We start from the raw sequence: 21,343 nt of genomic DNA, 5'->3' as shown, positions 1-21,343 counted from the left end.
AGCCTGCGAGCATTTAATGGCTGTCTTTGATATCCAGTTTTCTTTACTTTCCATGCTCTTTGTCCTCACTAGTAGGGCAACCTTGGCATACTACGAGTACAGTCAGGTTACTTTTCCCCCACTACTGGTACTCGTGCCGTATAAATAGTAACTTTTCCCACAATCCCTTGCGGTCAACCATATTGTCAGTCAATCAGCAATGCTCGTGTAAACATTTATATTATTAGTTATTGTTGTCACAAATCTACTTTTCTAAATAGCAGCATGGTGTGTTGCTGTGTGAAAACATACTGTCCATTGTTCTGGCCGGGTTTGCTGAGTTCTGTGCAAATGTTTGTGGTGTCCTGTTACGGCTCTCATGAGCGGGCCCCTGTGTAAAAGACAATGTCAAAATGATCTGCATTCACACAGAGCTGCAAAACTATCCGTAGATCTACAGACTTACTAGCAATACTTTCCCAGGTTATTTTTAGATGTGTTACTTGGCAAAATTTCGAGCACAATCATTTGTGCCAACACAAATCACTAACTAGATATGATCTATGAGACTGAATAATAAAAATAATCTAAGATGCATCGAGGTTTAACGTCTACAAATCGATGGTAAACAATCGGATGTAACTGTTAGCTTTGCATTTGTCCAACAGGTGGCAGTCTGGAATTATTAATCCCGGTACGTATTCTGTGGATTCCATTTTTTATGGGGAATTTGCGCCACCTTGTGGAGACGTAAGGGGTCTTCAAGGATTTTGCTTATAAACGTTGGCGTGAAAGGTAAGCAGTGTCAAAGGTGGTTATTAAATCTGTTTCCTTAATTATATATTTTTATAAATTGGTTGGTTGGGGGCGCAGGCAAAGTTAGGACCGCCACTGGTGAGCAGAAGCTGTTTAAAGAGCCGGACTATCATAGGTACATTTGAACTTAATAAGGCTTATGTAGTGTATAATGAATGCATGTTTTAAAATTACCATAGTTTCTTTTTGTAATTGATATTTGATTAAGTGAAACAGGCCAAAATCAAATGACATTTCCTGATGTCTCCCTTGTCATTCAAGGTTAACTCAAACTTTAGTTTGGGTTTTAAGCCGTATTTTATACCGGGAAATATTTAACTCCAGCTCGTATAACTTTTGGTCAATCCACTCTAATTGCGATAGTTATTTAAAGTGTCCTGTTTTAAATAAAAAAGTTGTAAGTCAATTGTAAAAAAAACAACAACCACATACCATATGGAATTAAATGCTGATGTCTTGAAAACATTTGATGCATTTTTGAGGGATGAGGACAGCATAAAATGGTGCAATAAAATGGTTTGTGGACTAAAATTGCTGTTAAATTCTTTGTGGAAGCCAAATTCACTGCACTCCCTGTGAGCTCATCCATCACTCACCCACCCTTTGTGCACTGTTTCCTAGTTTTATTGGCTTGGGTCATTCAAGGACAACCACACTCTCACGACAAAGCAGACATGAGCCCTACTGAAAAAAAACCCTCACAATATTCGACTGTAAAAAGAGGAACTGATCTTCACAAGCAAACATTGGTTGTTTTTAGCTCATTGGGTGTATTTAAAACATCCCAATAGCTTTGCGTTAGACAAGTCGGTTAATCTAAATGCTAACAGTGTAAAATGCCATGGAAGGGCTTGCAAATAGCATCAATGTCAGTGTTATAACCAATTTAAGCAACGGATATTTGAGCACAAATGGGAGAAATAACAATAGATACATGCACATATTCTTTATCCTCTGTGAAGAGTGACTTTTATAGCCACGTGGATGTATTATACTGCCCTCAGGTGGCCAATGTAAGCACACCTTAATTAGCAACACAATTAAAAGAAAAAAAAAAAACGCCAAAATATGTTTGAGGGTTTTTTTAGATTATGTGTAACTATGCCCTTAAGGTAAAAAAAAAAAAAAAAAAATGAAGGAAAATACAACATCCTTATAAAACCCAATAATTCACTCCAGTTTCATTTGCGTTACCAGCTTTGTCACAGAACAAATGAATTCCTGTCTCATGGCACCAAAAATCTTCTTCTTTTCCCAGAATGTTTTTTACACAAATATGTGTACTTGTACAGATGGGGCATATTTTGCCACCGTTGAATAGCACTAATCAGCACCAATGAGGAGCCTTCAGCCAAAGCAAACATGAAACTGACTTCACTGCAGTCATCGAAGTCTAGTTCCTCGCCAGCGCGGAAGAAAAAGTAGTCCCAAACAGTTCGTGCCGTGCGACGAACCAGTGACTCATTTGGAGCAAAAATAAAATAAAAATGCTTTTTATATGTTTTTGTCTACTTGAAGCATTGAAGCAATAAATACAGTGCGTTCTGTTGAAAAGTTTTGCCAAAAGACCATTTTTGTTCACATTTCACACAAGTCTAAACTGTAGCGCCCGAATTTGTTCCCAATACTGTGTGATGGAATGGCTTCTTTCTTTCTTTCTTTCTTTCTTTCTTTCTTTCTTTCTTTCTTTCTTTCTTTCTTTCTTTCTTTCTTTCTTTCTTTCTTTCTTTCTTTCTTATCATATTATTTGTCCATCTCAACAACTAACCAGTACATTTTTCCATAAGAAATATTACTTGACACAGTTTTCTGTTCATTTTACTTGTTCAGCCTGGTGACGTTACACTACTTATTCACATGAAAAGGTAAAAATATATTTTTGAACAATTCCTTTACAATTAAAGGAAGTTACATTTTATTTAAACACGAACTTAATTTTAGTGTTTGGTCAAATTAAGTAACAGGGTTGCAAATCATTGCTAATTTTTTGCGAGTGCAGTCGCGAGCTGTGTTAGCTGCCAAACTAACACATCAAGAACAAAGAGCTGCAAATTCAACATAGCAACTTTCCTTACAATTGCATGAAACTAATGACAATTTTTTTTTTTTAATCATTTTAAATTTCTAGTTCTTGATTGTGAAACAGCCACAAAAGGGTGGCAGGTACCGATATTTTAAGGTTGTGAGGCTGGTATCAGCACCGATACCAATGTACTCGTCCATCCCAACGAAAAAAAAAAAAAGAAACAAGAAAAAAGTAAAAATCATACATAGGCAATCCTGATCTTTTTGAGATTCTGAACGATACTGCACTTTATTTTTTTTAGAATAACTACACAAGTGCATGATTCTGTATTTTGTGCATGGATTATTTGACATTTAATTTTTTTTTCCATAGTGGGCAGTCATCCGTGGATGTTGGTAAAAAGGTAACGAGCCTATTTCGACAAAGTATAAAGGAGAAAGTATGTTATTAAGTGTATGGAGTCGAATGTAAACGTTGGACAATAGTCAAGTGAAATACAGATGCATAAAACACGTGCATTCAATAACAATAAGTATTTGTACTTCGTTACTCCCCACCACGGGGTTTGACGACGCAGAGGTCGACAACAAATGACCGAAAGACCCAGGGATGATCAAGCGAGGCGTTGGAGGCGATTAAACCGAGATGAAGCGCGTCCTCAGCCGCTTCAAGAAGCAGCATCTCCCGCTGTGAGGGAGCACCGTGTCGCTGTGCACGGCGGAGGGATACACTAACCCCATGTCATCTTGGTGCTGAGGCACTCGCACAGCAAAAATGTCTGCCTAAGGGGAAACTCTTAAGTGGTACAAATAGAGCATATTTCTCACTGCTATTGCCGTTTAAAGACACACTTTACGCGTGTAGAGGCATACACCGAGAAAGCGAATCTTCACCAGATCACCCTAGTCGGGATTTTACTTGGAAAAAAGGTAAGATAACAGAGGGGACTCGGGCGAAATGGGTTCGGACCTGTGAAAGAAGTTGAGAGTTGAGAGGAGGTCTGTAATTGCGTTTTGTGCTCTGCTGCTGAGATTTCACATTGTCGCTCGTCTATTTCTCATAATGTATATTCGCTCAATCGTGAATTGGCATGACACTTGCTGGCAGGAGGCGTTTTTCTCTCTACTTAATGTTAAAAAAGCGCTCTGGCAGTCTGCTAGCTCGCTCCAAATCCTTGTGAACTATGAAGTCTTACTGTAATTGCGGCTAGCGATAGCAACTTAGCAATGTCACTTGTAACCTTATAGCCATCTTTTCTAAAAGCCTTAAATACACAACTACAGTCTGTGTTAAACTTACAGTCCGTGTGTGTTTGTAACAACGTGCAGTGTCTGATGACCAGAATATGCAAGGGACACGATGCTGCTGCTGCATGGTTTGCCCATAATTAACACGAAAAATGCATTTGAATGTGCATAAAATGTCTGTATATTACTTATAACGCACCAATATTCTTGCTTCTTCAATTTTACCCCCCGCGGTGAGGATGCATATTGTGCTGCTGCAACACAGCTATTAAAATACCTTAAATGTCATTCCTCTACCCAGACATTCGATGACTACTCCAAAAGTGACCCTAAATACACACAAAAATGTAATTATTATCTTCTGATGCTGCAAAGTTTGTTCACACTCTATATCAAATGTGACCCATGTCCATGAAAACGGATTTTATTAGGTGATTCAAGTAAAACTGAACATGCCATATATTGGTGTATTTTTTCTTATTGTAGAGTGATAACAATGTTAAAGAAGGCGTTTAAAACAATCCCGAGCGTCTTTTCTGACCACATTTGCTCACATTATCACAAAAACATGTACCTGTTGATCTTTGAAGGGTCATGGAGGAAGCTCATAGCAGTAACATAATCAAAGTAATGCACAGTCGATTTTGCATATTTACGAATATGCAGAAGAACCTTGTTGCTGATATTTTTTCGATCCTTTTTCCAGAAAAACTTGCCCTCTCCTAATTAACTGAAATGCACCAAAAAAGTTCAGATTTTTTATTTTTTTTTGGTTTAGTTTCGTGGTAAAATGCGGTCTACAGCTTGTATAATAGTTTAGGTCTGCAACAATTATTCAAGTTATTCAACTAATTGAATAACAAAAACTTATTGAGGCAAAATCTCTGTCTCAAAGCTTTGTAGGGCTCATTTCTACATCGACGAATGTTACTCCGCATGCACGAACAACTCAATGTAGTGCTACGTTAGCATGAGCCGGAAGGAAAGCATCTCTAATTGACCGGAAATATCCGAACTTTGTAACACAACATTCATAAATTTACTATTATTATTATTATTTACTAAAAATGTAATAGGCACAGTCCTACATGAGTTGCAGCTGACTCCAACTGACAGAGACGACATTAGCATGCAGTCAATAACCCTTTCAAAACCCGACTATTGGCAGTATTTGGGTTTTGAAAGGCCATGTAAACAAGCATAAAAACCCAAATATGTGCTTATTTGGATTAAACCTCTCGGATAATGCTTTTCTAACCTGAACATTGGTTGTGTTAGCTATTAAGGAGCCATCAGAAACGTCACTCGCCAGGCCTTTTAAAGTTACAGGTTATTTTTTTTTCAAAATGTTGATTAATAATTTATTATCCATTCATTAATTTCAGATAGGCTATTAATACATTTAGAAAACAAATCAGTGGTTCACAATTTGGTGTAGACAAATTATTAATAGGATGCCAAAATCCACATGGAACATACGACGTGCGCATGGAAAAAGAACAGTATGTTACAAAACGATCCCACAGTGATGTGACCTGACGGGAACGTGTTTGTCTGTGTTCCCTCCAGGTCTTAAGCTCGCCAGGATGAATCCTCAGCAGCGGATTGCCGCTCTCGGAACAGACAAGGAATTGAGCGACCTCCTGGATTTTAGTGCGGTAGGAGACACTTTCCAGTGTTTTTTTCCGTTCGGGTCTCTCAGAGGTGTTAGGTAGCACTTGAAGCTTTGCTCTTTCATCAACGCGCATTGACGATTGTGATCCCTGATCTCGAGCCGCCTCGTGAACCGCAGCACTTGGAAGGTTGGGATACGTTTTGATTTCTGTTTCATTTAGTCCGTATTCATTTTCACAGATGTTCTCTCCACCCGTCAACGGAGGGAAGAACAGGCCAACGACACTTGGAAGCAGCCAGTTTAGTGCATCAGGTAGGACCCACCGGTGTTGCGCAATAAATGTCTTAGACGTGTCTTAAATATCTTTTCATTCCATTTCAGTGGAAACAGTGTGTCAAAAAATCTAATTACCACTGTAGTGTTTTAGTTCATCAGTTTTGTGTCTGCACAGCAAATCATCAGTCCCCCAGAAATGACAGCTCTTGCAGTCTTGGAGCACCTTAACTGACAAACAAGTTAGTGGGTGGTTTGTTTCGAATCAACAGAGGTCAGATTTCGCTTCCCCGCCGTGAATGCGACAGGACATTAAACCATAGCGTATCTATTGTGTGACGCCAGAAGAGAAAGTCAACAAAACAAGTATTATGTTTTCTGAGAGCATGTTTTGTGTGCGCCCACAAAGCCTTGTTGTCCTCGGTTATCTGCGAAATGAAAGACACACATCGAGAGGAACTGAACAAAAACACAAAGGCGGGAGAGCAGAGCTGTCCATCCATTAAGTGAATTGGAGGAGGATTTTTTTTTTTAAACACCTTATCCATTCTTATGAAAGCAAATAAAGATGAAAATCATTCAGAAAGACCCCATTTTAATTTAAGATCCAGACTAGAAACGACTCTGATTGAGAAAAGACCAAAGGATTCACTTTCAGAAAGCATCAAACAAAGCGTTGGTATTCCTTGATTACAGCGAGCCTCCTAACACGTGGTTACCTTTGACCTGTCTGAGCTCTCGGCTGCTTGCATCACAACATGGTGAATCGTGCAACAAGAAATGAGCTACAAGCTATGTGAATGTTGTGTATGTGTGCGCGTGTTTTTCTGCGTGTGCGTGTTTGAGCGAGAGAGATATGCTCTCTCCCTTCTCTGTGTCACATGACAGGCTCAGAAAGAAATCTCCCTTCCGGAGACGGAATAGCAGGAATTTATCATTGATGAATATCTTAATCTTATTTTGATCGTTCAAAATTGGACTTCCCGAGAGAAAATGTGCAATGTAAGGATTATGTTGCCAGGATGAATGTACTGAACAGCAATAGAGTTATGAGATCTTTTGTGAATTGATTTTCTAACATTTCATATAAAGTAATTATGTGCAGTAGATTTTCAGTAAGTGGACACTTTCCAATTAACAAAAGCATACTATCAAATAAAAACAAAAATATTTCTTAATATACAGCAGAATAGCTTGAATGTTAGTTAGCAAGTTTGACCCAGTCGAAAGCATATTGCTAGCCATGGTGTTGGCTATTTAGAGGCTGAGCCGTTCTATATTTGTTTACAGCGTCTAAAATTTGAATATATATAGCAGTGAACTTAAATTCACCCACTTAACAAACAGCCGTTTGGCAGATAAAATGAAAAAAAGAATCATCAAGCCTTTTCAGGATTTTGCCTCCAAGAGTCATAATCTCACCAATGCCAACGTTTCAACATATTGGCCCAACTTAAATGTCAAAGAGTGCTTGCTACCTGCAGAAAATTCTGATGGCAAAATAAAGTGCTGAGCCTCCAAAGTATATCTGGCCAAGCGCGTGTACATCCCTCCCGCGGCCGGCCTCAAGTTTGTCCTCCTGTGTTTGTGATCCTCAAAGAGGGAAGAAGCGCCTACATAAGTGATTGTGAACATAAGGCAAGGGAGTGTGCAGACAGAGGTGTGGAAATTGGCTGGAATGAGAGTTTGGACTATTGCATCTCAACCGGGCATAGCCGGATAATTGAGGCAGAGCATAACCGGCAAGACATGCCACGGAAAGATGGATTGGAAGAAAAAATATATTCCCAGGGCCTTTGACAGAGATTCATCACTTCTACCTTCCAACTGTGTTGATGATGCATGTTTACGGGGCCATTGACTCTTCAGGATAGTTGCTGCTGATGAATGGCTAGTGTGAAGTTGGCTTGGTAAAGATGCTGAGACTGTGTGAGAGAAGTCCTGCTTTCACAACATCATGTCTTATTTGGTGGTTTGAAGAAGGAAGCAAATATGAAATGGAAAATACTTGATACAATAGCATTGAATCATATAGCCCGACTGCGACCCTTGGGGTTTATTTCTGTTCTGGGGCTCCATTTCTTCGCCCTAGCAAACTGCATCGAATGTGTAGTTACGTTACACTTTGACGTAATTTGTGTTTGGTATTGTTACTTTTTACGGCGTCAATCATTTATTAGGCCTTTTTCTATTTGAAGATAAAGTTGAACATATTAGATTGGATTATTTTCTTCAAATGTTCAAAATAACATCGGCGACAATCAATAACTGCCGTTACTGCGAGTGCAATATCGCAACAAGCGGCACAAAGAATCAAACATATTTTACTGACTGCATCACCCAAATCCAATTTTTTAAAAATCAGATATGTGTTTCAGCATATGCCAGATGGGCTACCTCTGCAAATGTGGTAGGGGTTATTGATTTTATGTATTTATATGTTTGAACATAGACGTTGACTTTCATTTTGAATGGGGTTTGTTTGAGTGTTTGAATGTTTGTGTGCGACACTTGAAATGCAATTTTTTTTTTTTTTTATTTGACATCCTATGACACTTTTAGATCCACCTCACACTAAGCGATACTACCCGATGTGTCTAGATGTGAAGCTTGTCTCTGTCGTCACACTGCATGGGTGAATGAGGTGATCAGTCATTGCCAAAGCCTCTCAAAATATCCACACTCTCTCCTTTATCGTCGCTCATTTTCTCTCTTTGTGCCATCTGCTTGTTCCTTGAAATCGCGCCATGTTTTTGTAATACAATAAAAAGTAATACGAGCCTCAAAATCCGATGCTGGGTTATCGTTTTTCTGGTATCGCAGATGCATCGGTAGATGTGAGAACCAATGAAAGTTGGACAGTGCATGCATTGTAGACTCAGCACACCATGCCACAGGCTAGGGCTGAACAATTTTTGGTAAAGATTGAATTTCAATTTTTTTGGCAGTTGTTGCGATTTTGATTAAGTTTTCCTCAAAACAAGCTTCTGTGCAATATTCCCTATGTACACTAACATTTACACATTTGTAGAATGCGTAGTAGTGTTTGCACAAATAATTTTTTTAGCCAGAAATGTTTGAATTGGTATACTAATATTCATATTATATAATATATTAATATTGTTTTTGTTTTTCATTTTTGTCAGAGACTTAACTGTTTCAAATGGAGACTGAGCGATATGGCCTGAGATTCATGATATGATACAAATGAAATCTCTAATTTTGCAATAATAGTTGCATTCCCAATATGAACTGAAGTGGATACATTAGATTGGAAGTCATTCTGAATAGGACATTTAAATGTGAAACGTAAATATATCCTATTAAAAGGGTCAAATAGTATCATATTACGTATCATATCATATTGTCGTTGCTTGTTTTCATTCAAATGTTGCAGTTTTATGTAAAAAAAATCGACATTTATCTTTTGTGTTGTCTAAGATCATGATAAAAACTTTCAGCCCTACCACATATTGTCACTGTGCAAGATTCAGGCTTCACGCGTCATCTTAACTTAATGACTGAGTTGTGTTTGCTCTTCTCCGACAGGTGTGGATGAGCGGACCAACCTTCCAGCATCTTGGGCCCCAGGTGGCGATTCCAGTCCTTCGTGCGAACCCTCCAGGGTAAGAAGACCCATACCTTAACAGCTCCGAATGCCCTTTCTGCTCCACAGCACATCGCCTAACCGTCATCATGCAGAGGTGGTACATTGACCAGTAAATGACCTGTAATAGACATAGACCGGGTTGATGTTCCGACGGTTGCTGAATATCTTTTAATACTTGCTTGCTTAGTCTCCTAAGATATCTTCAGTTGCCCCCCCAAAAAAAGGGTATCCGGTATTATAAACTATAGAGGTCTGTTTATTTTCTTCTATAGGAGTTTTTTGTGGTTGTACTTTATTGCCAGATTTTCTCTAATTGTGCAGTATTGAAAGAGGGCATCTGTGACAGAGCATACTTGTGAAATGCTGGCATAGTAAAAGTTTGGACCACTGCTGTTTGGTGCGTAGGCACTAACAACTGTCTGGCCAACCGAAGGCAGTGAACCCCAACATATTGGCACTTAACCCAGGGGCAATAGGTATGCTCACTCTTGCCCGGCACCTCTTGGCTCTCACCACGTCCAACTCCAGAGGGGAACAGAGTTCAAGAAGACTGGTAGCAGAGACCAAGCTTTGGGTCAACTCGGACTATGTCGAGTTGGAGCTTTGTGACGTTGCACACGACTTTCCTCTTTCTGAAATACACAGTCCCCACTGAGCTCTCTATGCACCTGACCCACAAGGTCCCTCCCACAGTTGGTGAGACCATGAGAAAATGAAGTGATGACTCAGGTAGCGCTTCAAATATCTATGTATATTGTGTAATTAGAAACAGATATTGGAATCGTCTTTGCAGGGTCTTCAAATATTGTTGCAGATTTGTGCTAGCCCTCGGATAAATCCAGCACGATAAACATATCTCCTGGGCGTTCCTGGACCATCTTTAATTGTGTGCTTGTGAGCCTCCAGTTAAAGTGTGCAGACACCGGCTAGGGCTTCATGAAAGTATCCAGCTATATTGAAGTGAGATGTGTGAACCACTCACCCTGTTTGTTTGCCCCTCACACATTGGTCGTTCTCCATGTCCTGTATGAATTTCATTTAATGTCAATCTCCTGTCACTTTCCATCAGAATTCAGTTAAATGTCAGCGCCCGCCACTCTGGCCGCCGTGTCTTGTTTATTGCTCCGTGCCCTTCCCGAATGAACATCTACAGGCAATGGTAACGCTGGCAGCTTGATTTGAATTGTAAGACAGTCGCTTGGGATCTATTTGCTCCAGGTGCATATAAATGAATGTTTGTGACATTGCAAGGCGCAGCATCAGCCAGCAGACAGCTGTTTACTCCATCACAAGATGCACACATAGACACGGGCGCACGTGCACACACACAGCTGCCTAGGCAGTTGACACCGATGCTGAATTGTTTTACATAGCCCGGGAAGAATTATGACACGTGAATTGTTATTTAAGTCTCAAGAGGCTTCAGTATATCTATTCTCTGATGATATCATTAAATACGGTTTCACAATCTAATAAAATCCTCATACAATTCAAGCAAGTATGGAATATATTCCAAAATTGTCATGTAAGGTAGCTGAAATATTTAATACACCTTTCACGCTCTTTTATTGGATCTTATCAGATTATTATATACTGTATGTAAACCTATTGGCCAAGTGACTTGTACCTCTGTATGACTCCAAACTCTTATATCATTTCAAATTCCCTTTCCAACATTACCCTAAAAATAAATGTTTTTCAGAGGTTTGATTTGATAAAAATGGATTGAGTGCCACAAAAATGTCATTTCCACTGACGACCCATGCTAAACATGCTAAACTCCCCTAACATACCAATGTCTTAATTTGTTGAGGCGTTACACTGTTAACATGCTTCTGTGACACCATTTACCAGTTTCCTGTTAGCCAGGGCTTTGTCGCCATCTTGTGGCATTTTGATGCGTTACAGAAAGAGCATTGGGAAAAAAATTAAAATGGATAGGTGAGTTTTCCAGCAAATAGCTAAGGAAAAGTTCCACCAAATACAACACGAAGCTGTTAATAGTGAACTGCAAATAGGTTACGGTTTACCGTATGTTGTTACAATTGAGTTATTATAGTCATCAAAGCAATATTATTTGGGGGGAAAAAAGTATATGAGCGTTTCCAACTCCCCAAGACTGAATCCATCAACGTCTTTCCCAACTTAATGCCTTGGACAGCCGAGCCGTCTTGTGTTTTGTTTGCCACAAAGCAAATTCAGACCTCCTCTGCACTTGTTTGAGCCGCAGAGCCACGAGTGTATGTGATCAGTCGACTGTGAACGGTCCCCAGTCCTGTCGCGCTGACCTTGGCTCCCGGCCAGCCGCTGTATCCTGGCAGCTGCGGCTGTGGGCTGCCGCTCTGACAGCCGAGACTTTGCCGCCTCCGCTGCACGACACCGCCTCTTCGCCCCCCGGTGCCTTGCTCCGACTTGATACTGGACCTCGTACGCATCCATCATGAGCCCATCCTCGCCTCCCAAGCTGCGGTCACATAATCACCTGGGATGTAGCGTCAAGAGAGGACTTTTGAAATACGGTTGTGATTTAGAGGCCGGGTGGGCTACGGACGGCCTCCTGCTACAATCATCTGACAGTTATTTAGCCACCAGTGCTCCGAGTGCCCCGTGGCAGCGATGACAGCATGTGTTAGCGTCTTCCATGGATGCGGGCCACTAGTGTTTGATGAAGGTTCCGTGATTGACGATCTAACAGTTCCGGGCGAGCAAACACAAGACTGACCATTATCCCTCCCACCTCCTTTTTCCTTCTCTTCTCGAGCAGCTCTGCTAGCCTTTTCCTGCTTCACACTGGCAGTCAAAGACCACATGGACAGGACTGATTAAATTGTCCATTACCAGCAAGCACTTTCTTGTTTTCTTTGATTTAATTATGTCGATAGTTTGACGTCTTTTTCTGGTTCTGCTGCAGTTGGGAGGAAACGCAACTCATGTTAGTTGTGGCCTGTAAATCTGCGAGCGGGTGAGCGTGTATGTATGTTTGCTTGTTCTTCTCACAAGGCTTTTGTTGTCATTGAGGCTGTTCATGGTGTGATTAACAGTGTGTGCGGCCTGGCAGCAGCACAATAGAGAATCTCACAGGATTCCCGCCACACAGAGCAACCCTCTGCCGCCTTTGAAATTCCTCCATCACCATCCTCTCCCGCCTCAAAAAAGATGGATAATAAGATTTTTTTTTTCTCCACAATATATTGGATTCAAAGGGTATGAGTTGGCCAAAATAAGTCTAGAAATGCAAGCCAACTGCTGTTTGCGATCTCCCCGGTGGTAGCTAATGCTGCTCGTGGAGTTGTGTTTGACTGAAGCACATAAGGATTTGGGATTAGGACAGTAACAGCGAGTGTCTTTTATTACTTGGGACCTCGAGTTTTCAAAAACCATGCTGTGGACCATATTTAGACCTAAGCCTCTGAAGCAGATGACTGTCATGAAAAGGTACTGTTAAGCTGCTGGAGAGGAAAAACAATTTTTTTGAACCTACGGGTTCCTGTGAATGATGTCGGATTGCATCTTTCAGATATTTTTTTTCCACATAAACAACACTTTGATACTTTGAATTATATTTTCAAATAGAAAAAGTTATATTAATTCAACCCAACACCCCAGTTTAAGGTTTGACGCCTGACGATAAGTCTGATGAGACTAAGAAGACGCATCTTACAGCGCTTCAAATTAAACACAACTGATTTTGTAATAGAGCTCTCCGCCTACTCATTAAGCGTATGTCACAGGACTCAATTAGGCAAGTTTTCCAATATTGTGCTTAATATTGTGCTCTCTTCCCTCAGGGTTTCACAGACAGCCCTCATTATGGCGATCATTTGAGTGACAGTCGATTAGTGTCCCATGAAGGATTGTCCCCGACACCTTTTATGAACTCCAACATAATGGGTGAGTAAATGATTCTCTTCTGCTCACTCCTATCATGCCCTTTGGTAGAGGACAGACATTGTGTTAAAAAAAAAAAAAAAAAGCCTTGATGATGCTGGGGCACATCATTCATCTGGAGGCAGCAGGAGTGAGTGACTTTCCAGGCTACTGGGATATTTTTTTTTCACTCTCCTGCTGTCTTTAGTCCCTCTGTTAATCCCCTTCCCGTTACTGCAAGTCCCTTTTCCGCCTCCTCCGATGACCCTCCCCCAGGCTACAAGTCACACCATCAGTATAGCTTTCCATCATAAGAAGCTCTCCTGACCATCATCACCTCCCTAAGCAATTTACATTGTCAGCTGGGTGGAGGATGTTGTTAAACAAAACCATTCCATCTACTCATAATCGAAATCTGGTCTAGACTGTTTATTGTTGCTTGAATTTAATGTTGTTGTTCTCTTAATTGGATCAATTCCGTCTGCGCTGCGGCTATCTTGCAGCCACATATTTCCATTTTTTATGGCTAACTAATCATTTGTCCATAAATATCATTGATAGCAAACGTTGCCTGTATAAAAATTGCATTATAAATTGAGGATAATGTTATTAATAGTTAGAATTTTTTTGGGATCATTTTAATAGATGTGCAAAGTTAGCAGCATTGCTGCTCCATTATTCTAAGGCCACCGAAACCAGTAAAACTAAATAAACTAGCGATATAATTAAATAATAATTAATAACTACATCCTGCTATAATGTAACCAAGCCACATCGTAACTTTGCCTTATGAAATTCCACTAGCTTAATGCTAACGCACAATGCAAAACTTCATAGACAGACTAAAACTAGCATCATTCTGACACTGCAAGCAATGGGTATTTGAACAAAGTGCAGGAAAGACTATGGACAGACAAGAGCACAATACTAACAGGCTTATATATTTTATCCTCTGGGAAAATTGAGTAATAAAACTGCATCTTACTGAGATTAGAGGAGATTCTGTATCTCTTATTGAAAGTAACCACTGAAGAGGCACCGCTTGACTATGTCACATAGTTGTCATGTGCGAAAAGGCCACTTGTGCCGCAATCCGCTTACTAACCTTGACGTCATGCACTGCACGCTGCCTCCACAGGTGGACACCACATTGCTCATGTTTATCGTGCAATCAAATGACAAGACTTTCATCAGTGGTGTTTTGTTCTGTGACACCATCTGACTCACATCAGCTGGTGTCATATTCAATTTACAATTACGTCAGCATTCTCTTAGACGCTACATACGATATAGCTGGATTATAAATTCTAATAAGGTTGGCTTTAAAGATGACACGTTTGAGGAGTTTTAGTTATTTATTTCAAAGTATTATTTTTTAAAATGTTATTATTATTCCTTTTGTCATTTTGATGCAATTCACTCCCACCATGACATCTTTATTACCTTATTCTTTTTCTATAGCTTGTATAGAGAAGACTTCCCCCACATTCAGCAGTCCTAATTATCCACAGGGATAGAGAGTTCATATCCCCGACAAGAAGTAGTGAGGTGTAATTACCTAATACGATTTTTTTTATTCTTGTGTCAGCTGGATGAGGGATGTCTAGTGGGATGTTGGGAGTGCTTGGTATCAAGCTATCTGCCTAATTACCACACGGAATGAGCTCCAACTGAAGGAACTGAACTCTGCCCCTTTCTATATTGCACCGTGGCTTAATGTTTTGTAATTATTAACTTAATGGACTGACCTAATTTTCCTTTAATTGTGTCTCTGTCTGGTATTGTTCTACACGAAGACAACGAGGACAAAAGACCGATATTCAATTACAACTTGAAGCAGAACGTAAAAATGTCAACGTTCGAAAGGTGGTAAATACTGTAATGGATTGTTTTGAGACATGGTTGATGTAAATCTAGCACGTGTTGTTAGCAACCCTCTCAAACATTCAAAGTTCAGCTTCATCCTCACTACGTCTTTGCATTAAATCCTTCACTCCATGTGCTTTATAGGCATGACACAACTGCTGAGTTGTAAATTTATAGTCACGTTCCCCCTGGTGTGCTTCCTCTATATTACACATGCAGCTTTGGCTTTGCATACTAACTCATCATCTGAATGGCGTCATCAACACACACAAATAGGAACATGAATCACACATCCACATGATAACGCAGCGTGACTACCTGAGAGGGACTGAGCTGCGCTGTAGATGACATGACCACTGCACGTATACAATTATGTAGTATATGCATAGACGAGCCCGTCACTCATTTGACGGAGACTCCGCTTTCTAACAGAACATTCAAAGAAACTTTTGTCACTGTGTCACAATAACATGTATTTGTGAGCTCATGGTCATCACGTTGAAGAATTCAAAGGGGGTGATTGGAACATTGACGAAGAAGTAAGCTAGCAGTGTTCACTCCCACAACGTTCCAATCGCCACTTTCCACGGTTGGACTGCACTTTGCGGTGGGGTGTGTAAATCGGACACTTGAGTTCAAATGCAAAAGCAGTCTCCATTTTTTATTGAATAACATGAGTTTTTAGATTTTATTTCTGGTTTGGAACTGATACATATTAAGCATTAAAAGGCTGATTTGGAAAAAAATATCCCTGTATGGCTTCCTCCATGAACCTGTGCTAAACCTTGATTTTGTGTGAATGTTTGATTTTAAGTGACAAGCGCAAAATGCACATATATATCTCCAGTTGATATGACAAGAACAGGGTGTCGCAAATGGAGGACGAGGCCATGCGGTGCAGTACAGTTTAGAGGATGGAGCCGGTCATTATGCTGAGCTGCAGGGTGTGCTTATCTATTACCGAGGTCAGTGGAGCATGAAGAGCTGAAGACGAGCTGAAAGAGCGCAAATCCTTTTTCTCCATCCCTATGCCGCCCACATCTCTCACGTTCCCCACCCTTGTGCCTCTCTTGGCCCATCTTGGCCTTACCCGGCCTTTCCTTCCTCGGGCCCCGGCCCCCAATAGTTGACTGGGGAGGCGGACCAGCTGCAGAGGATCAGCTGTAGGCTCAATAGGCCTTCGGGGAGGAGGGGCTGTGTCTTTATAGTGGAAATAACTGAGATTTGACCAAGATATGATGACTTAATGAGTCTCGAGGAATCAGCTGCAGAGGTCACAGCTTCATGGTAATTCTTATCACTGCAGAATATTTTTATATATTTTTATTTTTATTTTGAATTCGCTGTTCCCATGGGAAATTAATAGATGATGAGCCCAAAAAAAAAAAAAAAAGAGCCAAAGTGCTATATTTTGTTCCCAATGTGTCATTGGTCCAGGCAGAACAGCGCCAGTGCTGCACCTGCATGAGTTCACAATCCGGGCTCCAAACACCTGCAGCAATACACTCCGCCAACATGGCAGACATGCTGCGCTGAGCACTATATTTAGCCACGAGACGGCTATATTTTGCCAAACCAGTTCACAATAATCATGAATAAAATAACGTTAATTAAACCACAGTTACCTACTGATTTAATTAGTACAATGCATTAGAAACTACAAAATTCTCTTGACATTTTTGACTTGTGTCCAGTTAGTCAGGGATTATGAATTGGTCACCGAAGCCACTGACTGCACTGTCACGCAATTCTGTAATAGAATGTTAGCATTCAAACTGGAAGTTGCGTGTGCATATATTTAAAGCAAGTGGCATGCAATTTATCGTCCTGCTTTTCCCACCCTAAGCTGTTTTTGTTTAACGCTTTTCTTGAAATGCATCCCTTGTGCTGGAACGGCATTCCAAAGCCATGTGCGTATCACTCTTTGTCCTTCACCTCGGTTCTCTGTTGTTTTGCCGTCCAACAGTTGTTTGGCATCCGATAGCAAACATTGACACATACTTGATGTTTCATGCCGACTGGATTGTAATATCCAGCTGGGATAAATTTTCTCAGCTTGTTAAATGTGCACTGTTTCCCTTAGACAGCTGGTAAAGGGATGCAGGGGAACATGTTAGCGGCATCCATTACAGTGTTGGTGTTCGCATGGCGGGAGACGTTATTAGGGAGTGCATCGCCTCACTCCTCTTAAGAGAATGGATGTGTGATTATGAAGTCATCAGCCGTGAACCTGGGCGGCTTTGGAGAAGCACCCCTCCTCGTGGGTCCTCAGGGTGCCATTGATTGGTGACCATGTGTTTGTGCCCGATAGACTGTGAAATGGTGTGTTGCTGCACGGCTGTGTCACACCTGCGTCCCACCGATGTGATTGATTGGTTTGGTCATGTGGAATGTTCCCATCTGGTCCACAGTAATGCATTTTTTTCCCCCTCATTTGCGAATAAGAAGCACAGGCGGGAGAATAGCGGGGCTTGGGAAAAAGGTAAAGGCCATATGAAAATATCACCCCCCTTCATCTTGCCTTTTTTCTTTTTAACGTTTCAGGAAAAAAATTGACCGAGCTTTGGCATCAGACAATCTGGGCGTGGGCTAAATACTATCAGGAAATCCACATATGTAACAGAAATTGATTTTTTCTCAAAGGACGTAAACCGTTTTTCCTGTGCCCTAGCAGCAGGAATACCTTTATTAGCCGTGGAGATAATCTTTTCTACCCCCAAGCTTAATGTGTTATTTTTAGAGCAGTGAAATGACGAATAATGATGATTTGCACATTAGGTATTTGAATCACTTAAGCACCACCAAAAATGTGGCTAGATTAGTTTCCACTACCTCTCAAGATAGATAAAAAACTGTGATTGCTGGTATCATGCATCAAGCAGTCACAAAAAGGTTAATGCAATACAATTACGAGATGGTTTAAATGCCATCCGTGTTGATTAGTGGACGCTAATGAAACCGCCCTTGTTATTTTCTTTTTCATTCTTGCATTTCCCCCAGGCTTGATTTCTCTTAATCCTGATCCTTTTTCTTAAATTGATCTAGTTATTCTACCTAATGGCTAATTACACATCAAGCTGCACGAGTGGAGGTATTTATCATCACGGTACCTAATAATCAGTGGCATTTCAACAAAGGGGGGAAAATGCAAATTAGAACTCATTAACATTTGCTCTTGCTGTGTTGAAGTCACCACTGACAAGGGAGTATGCAGAAATGAAGGTTGATCTTATAGCAAAGGAGATATGTTTCCTCTGAATTGTCATTTTCTGTCCTGCACGTATTTGCAATGCTGGGCTGGATTCCAGGAAGTTTATTACCCAACCACCCTCGTCCGCTTGCACGTCCACGTTGACCTAACCTTTAATCCAGTCAGCTTTCATTTACTATCTAACAGAGCTGGTAGAAGCCACAAAAAGCTTTGTACATAGGGACATGACAAAAACTACTAAGGGAAGTAAACAAAAGGGCTATTTCAAAGGTAAGGTGACTGGGACGCAACATCCATGTCACACAATTTTACTGAAAAAAGCCCAGGAAATCATTTCATGTTTCGTAACATCAATGCTCAGAACTAAGGCTTTGTCTTGAAAGTGATAATACGCACTGATTGTGCTTTTTTAAACTTTCAACAGTTAGTTGTAGGCATAAATATGATTATAACATTTGGACTCGGGTGGTTTCACAGTGTTTTCATGAATTGTAAATTTCAATCACATCAGTTGAGACAATTCTATTAATCCTATTGGGCTCTTCCTTTGCAGCTTCCTTGTCTTGACAGTCAACCGGCATCAAATTAATTGTTAAAATATCAGAGGAGCCAATAAAATGTCATGGGACAAATTATCATGCTATTAGAAGCAATAATTAGTTTTGTATATATTTTGTCTATAACCTTAACACATTGGATAGCAACAGCAAAGGTGAGAACTGGGAAGGAAACGTTTGAGTTGGTGTGTGTTAAGCTAATTTTGTTTCAACATTTTCCCATCCCGCACTATATGTTTGTTACCTTAGAGCAAGGAAAATCGACTCACTCGCTGGATGGAAAAAAAAAAAGGCTCTTGGAATGTATCTCACGGGTACTGAAGCATGCTCTCTAATTGCTTGTTTTTGTGGTGAGGGTTTTGAATTGATCCCTGGAGACTCTTAGGTCACTACCTCTGGTGTTATCAAAATATGTGTGGCTCAATAGAATGCCACACTGTTCTGCGGTGCAGCCATCAGATCGATAAGTTCACTGAAAGACTGGTCGGCTTTGACTTTCCATCACCTAATTCAATTTTATTTTTCAGTTTTCAGGTCGTTTTATTTGAAAAATAAACCGCAAGTTTCAAATCCTCTTTTTAAATATACTATATTGCCCCAAAAAGTGTGTCGTGATATTGATACTAACAAGTACATGCACTGACATTGTGAGTTATATTTATATATGGCGTTCCAATTTCACGATCAACATTTTTGTCATCTTCACTGGAGATGGTGTGAAATGTGACAATAATGTGAGGTGAACATTTGCTTTGCCTTTGGCTCGAACACATGACAAACCCAAGCCGCTTTTGATAAAAGACTCATGACAGCAGCCTGTAGTCTACACAAAAAACAAAAAAAAAAACAGCAATAGTCTCAAAGCTTGAGGAAAAATCTTCTGAGGTCTGTGGAAACAATAGTTGAGCTGCAACATAAAGTGCTATATTTAGCTTTTGGACTGGGCACCGACTCCATCGCTCAGATGACGCCATCCTGCGAACACACTGTGGGAGACAAATAACGTTGCTACGACTGTGCAATTATTAAGGCCATTACTTTCTTGTGTTTTTTCCCCCCATTGGTTTTGTTTATCTGCTCCCATAATAATGACTCTCAAGCTGAGCGACAGTGAACCGACTGGTAAATAATGCTATTAGGGATTGGTATAGCCATCATCCATTAATCATGACGTATTCTGTTGACTGTATGGAACTGATTGTTGATTAATCACATCTTAAAGTCATTTAATTAAAGTGGAGCGCACCAATTGGCGAAAACCAGTCATTTAATCTCAACTACTTTGAAGTCTTAAGGCTACACGTTGTTCCCAGCAACCAAGGCAGCTCCGGTTGCTCAAAACAATGTGGGCAGTGGGGTGTTGCGGTAGTTCGTGTACTGACGCTTAACACGCGACAAACTCTGAATCATCTCGTGTACCAAAACATGCAAAAAAGCCTGTTATTTGCATGTACAATGCTCTCCTCCTCCCTCCCACACATTGTCAGATTTATTTGCATGGAGACCATTTGACTGTTCTTCAAACAGGAGTTCAATACATTCTGATAACTTTCAGAGATTGAAGAGATGATTTAAAATCATAATTGTCAGTAATGTGGGTGGTACATGGTGACTATCTATTGTATAAGGAAGCCTCTCTTGGTTTATAATATTACGTCACTGCCCACTGTCAAACATCGAAATATGAAGAAAGTCAGACTGAATTTTTTTTTATAGTAAATATTTATTGCTTTCAAAATTGTTCCACGCCAGTTGTATAAGTAATATTCAGGCTAGTATCTTTGCTGACTATTTTGAGATTAAATTTTCATGAGTCAAATGATTGCTTGTTCTGTATTTAAATGTTACCGTTGAAAGTTTTGCAGGTGTATGCAGGTGAAAATGTCTGACATGTTTCCATAAAAATATAGCTAAAGAAGTACAAACCTCCCCGTTTTTTTTTTTGTAATTTTGTTTACAGAGGGCAGATTAGTTCAATATAGGAAGTCAAATCCATATAAATTAGTGGAGTGGAGCGAAAAGATTCAAGATAAGATAAAAAGGTCAGAGCTAAGAGATCTGTTAATCTGTGACCTCTATACGTGGCATGGTGGATTAATTTGCCGGCACTCTGCCACTTGGTCCCGTTCCATCCTTCTCCCCTTGCAGCTGATTTGTCACGCGTTGGGGGAGGAAGGGTGCAATGTTAAAAATGTGCTGCCATGTCCGCCGCTTTAGCTTTGTCTCTGATTGTTATCCTCTTATGTATTGTGATTTTGTCTACCACTCATGTTTAG

At 40.3% G+C, this 21,343-nt stretch overlaps 1 protein-coding gene across 3 annotated transcripts in view; it reads left to right on the top strand.

The window, feature by feature from the left end:
* The first annotated feature begins 3,570 nt into the window (after nt 1–3,570).
* Nucleotides 3,571–21,343, top strand: part of tcf12 (transcription factor 12) — a 48,114-nt gene continuing 30,341 nt past the window's right edge. For 2 of the 3 annotated variants that reach the window (XM_049717374.2, XM_068650451.1), the window contains exons 1-5: nt 3,572–3,750; nt 5,638–5,726; nt 5,923–5,995; nt 9,506–9,582; nt 13,355–13,457. In XM_049717374.2, the coding sequence (XP_049573331.1) occupies nt 5,655–5,726; nt 5,923–5,995; nt 9,506–9,582; nt 13,355–13,457 (325 nt within the window). In that variant the 5' untranslated portion in view covers nt 3,572–3,750; nt 5,638–5,654. Of the gene's footprint in view, nt 3,751–5,637; nt 5,727–5,922; nt 5,996–9,505; nt 9,583–13,354; nt 13,458–21,343 lie in introns of all 3 variants that reach the window. The other variant, XM_049717373.2, reaches the window with a different exon arrangement.

The sequence above is a fragment of the Syngnathus scovelli genome, chromosome 4 (genome assembly GCF_024217435.2).
Source record: "Syngnathus scovelli strain Florida chromosome 4, RoL_Ssco_1.2, whole genome shotgun sequence".
Taxonomy (NCBI): domain Eukaryota; kingdom Metazoa; phylum Chordata; class Actinopteri; order Syngnathiformes; family Syngnathidae; genus Syngnathus; species Syngnathus scovelli.
This window is presented reverse-complemented; position numbering and strand designations above follow the sequence as displayed.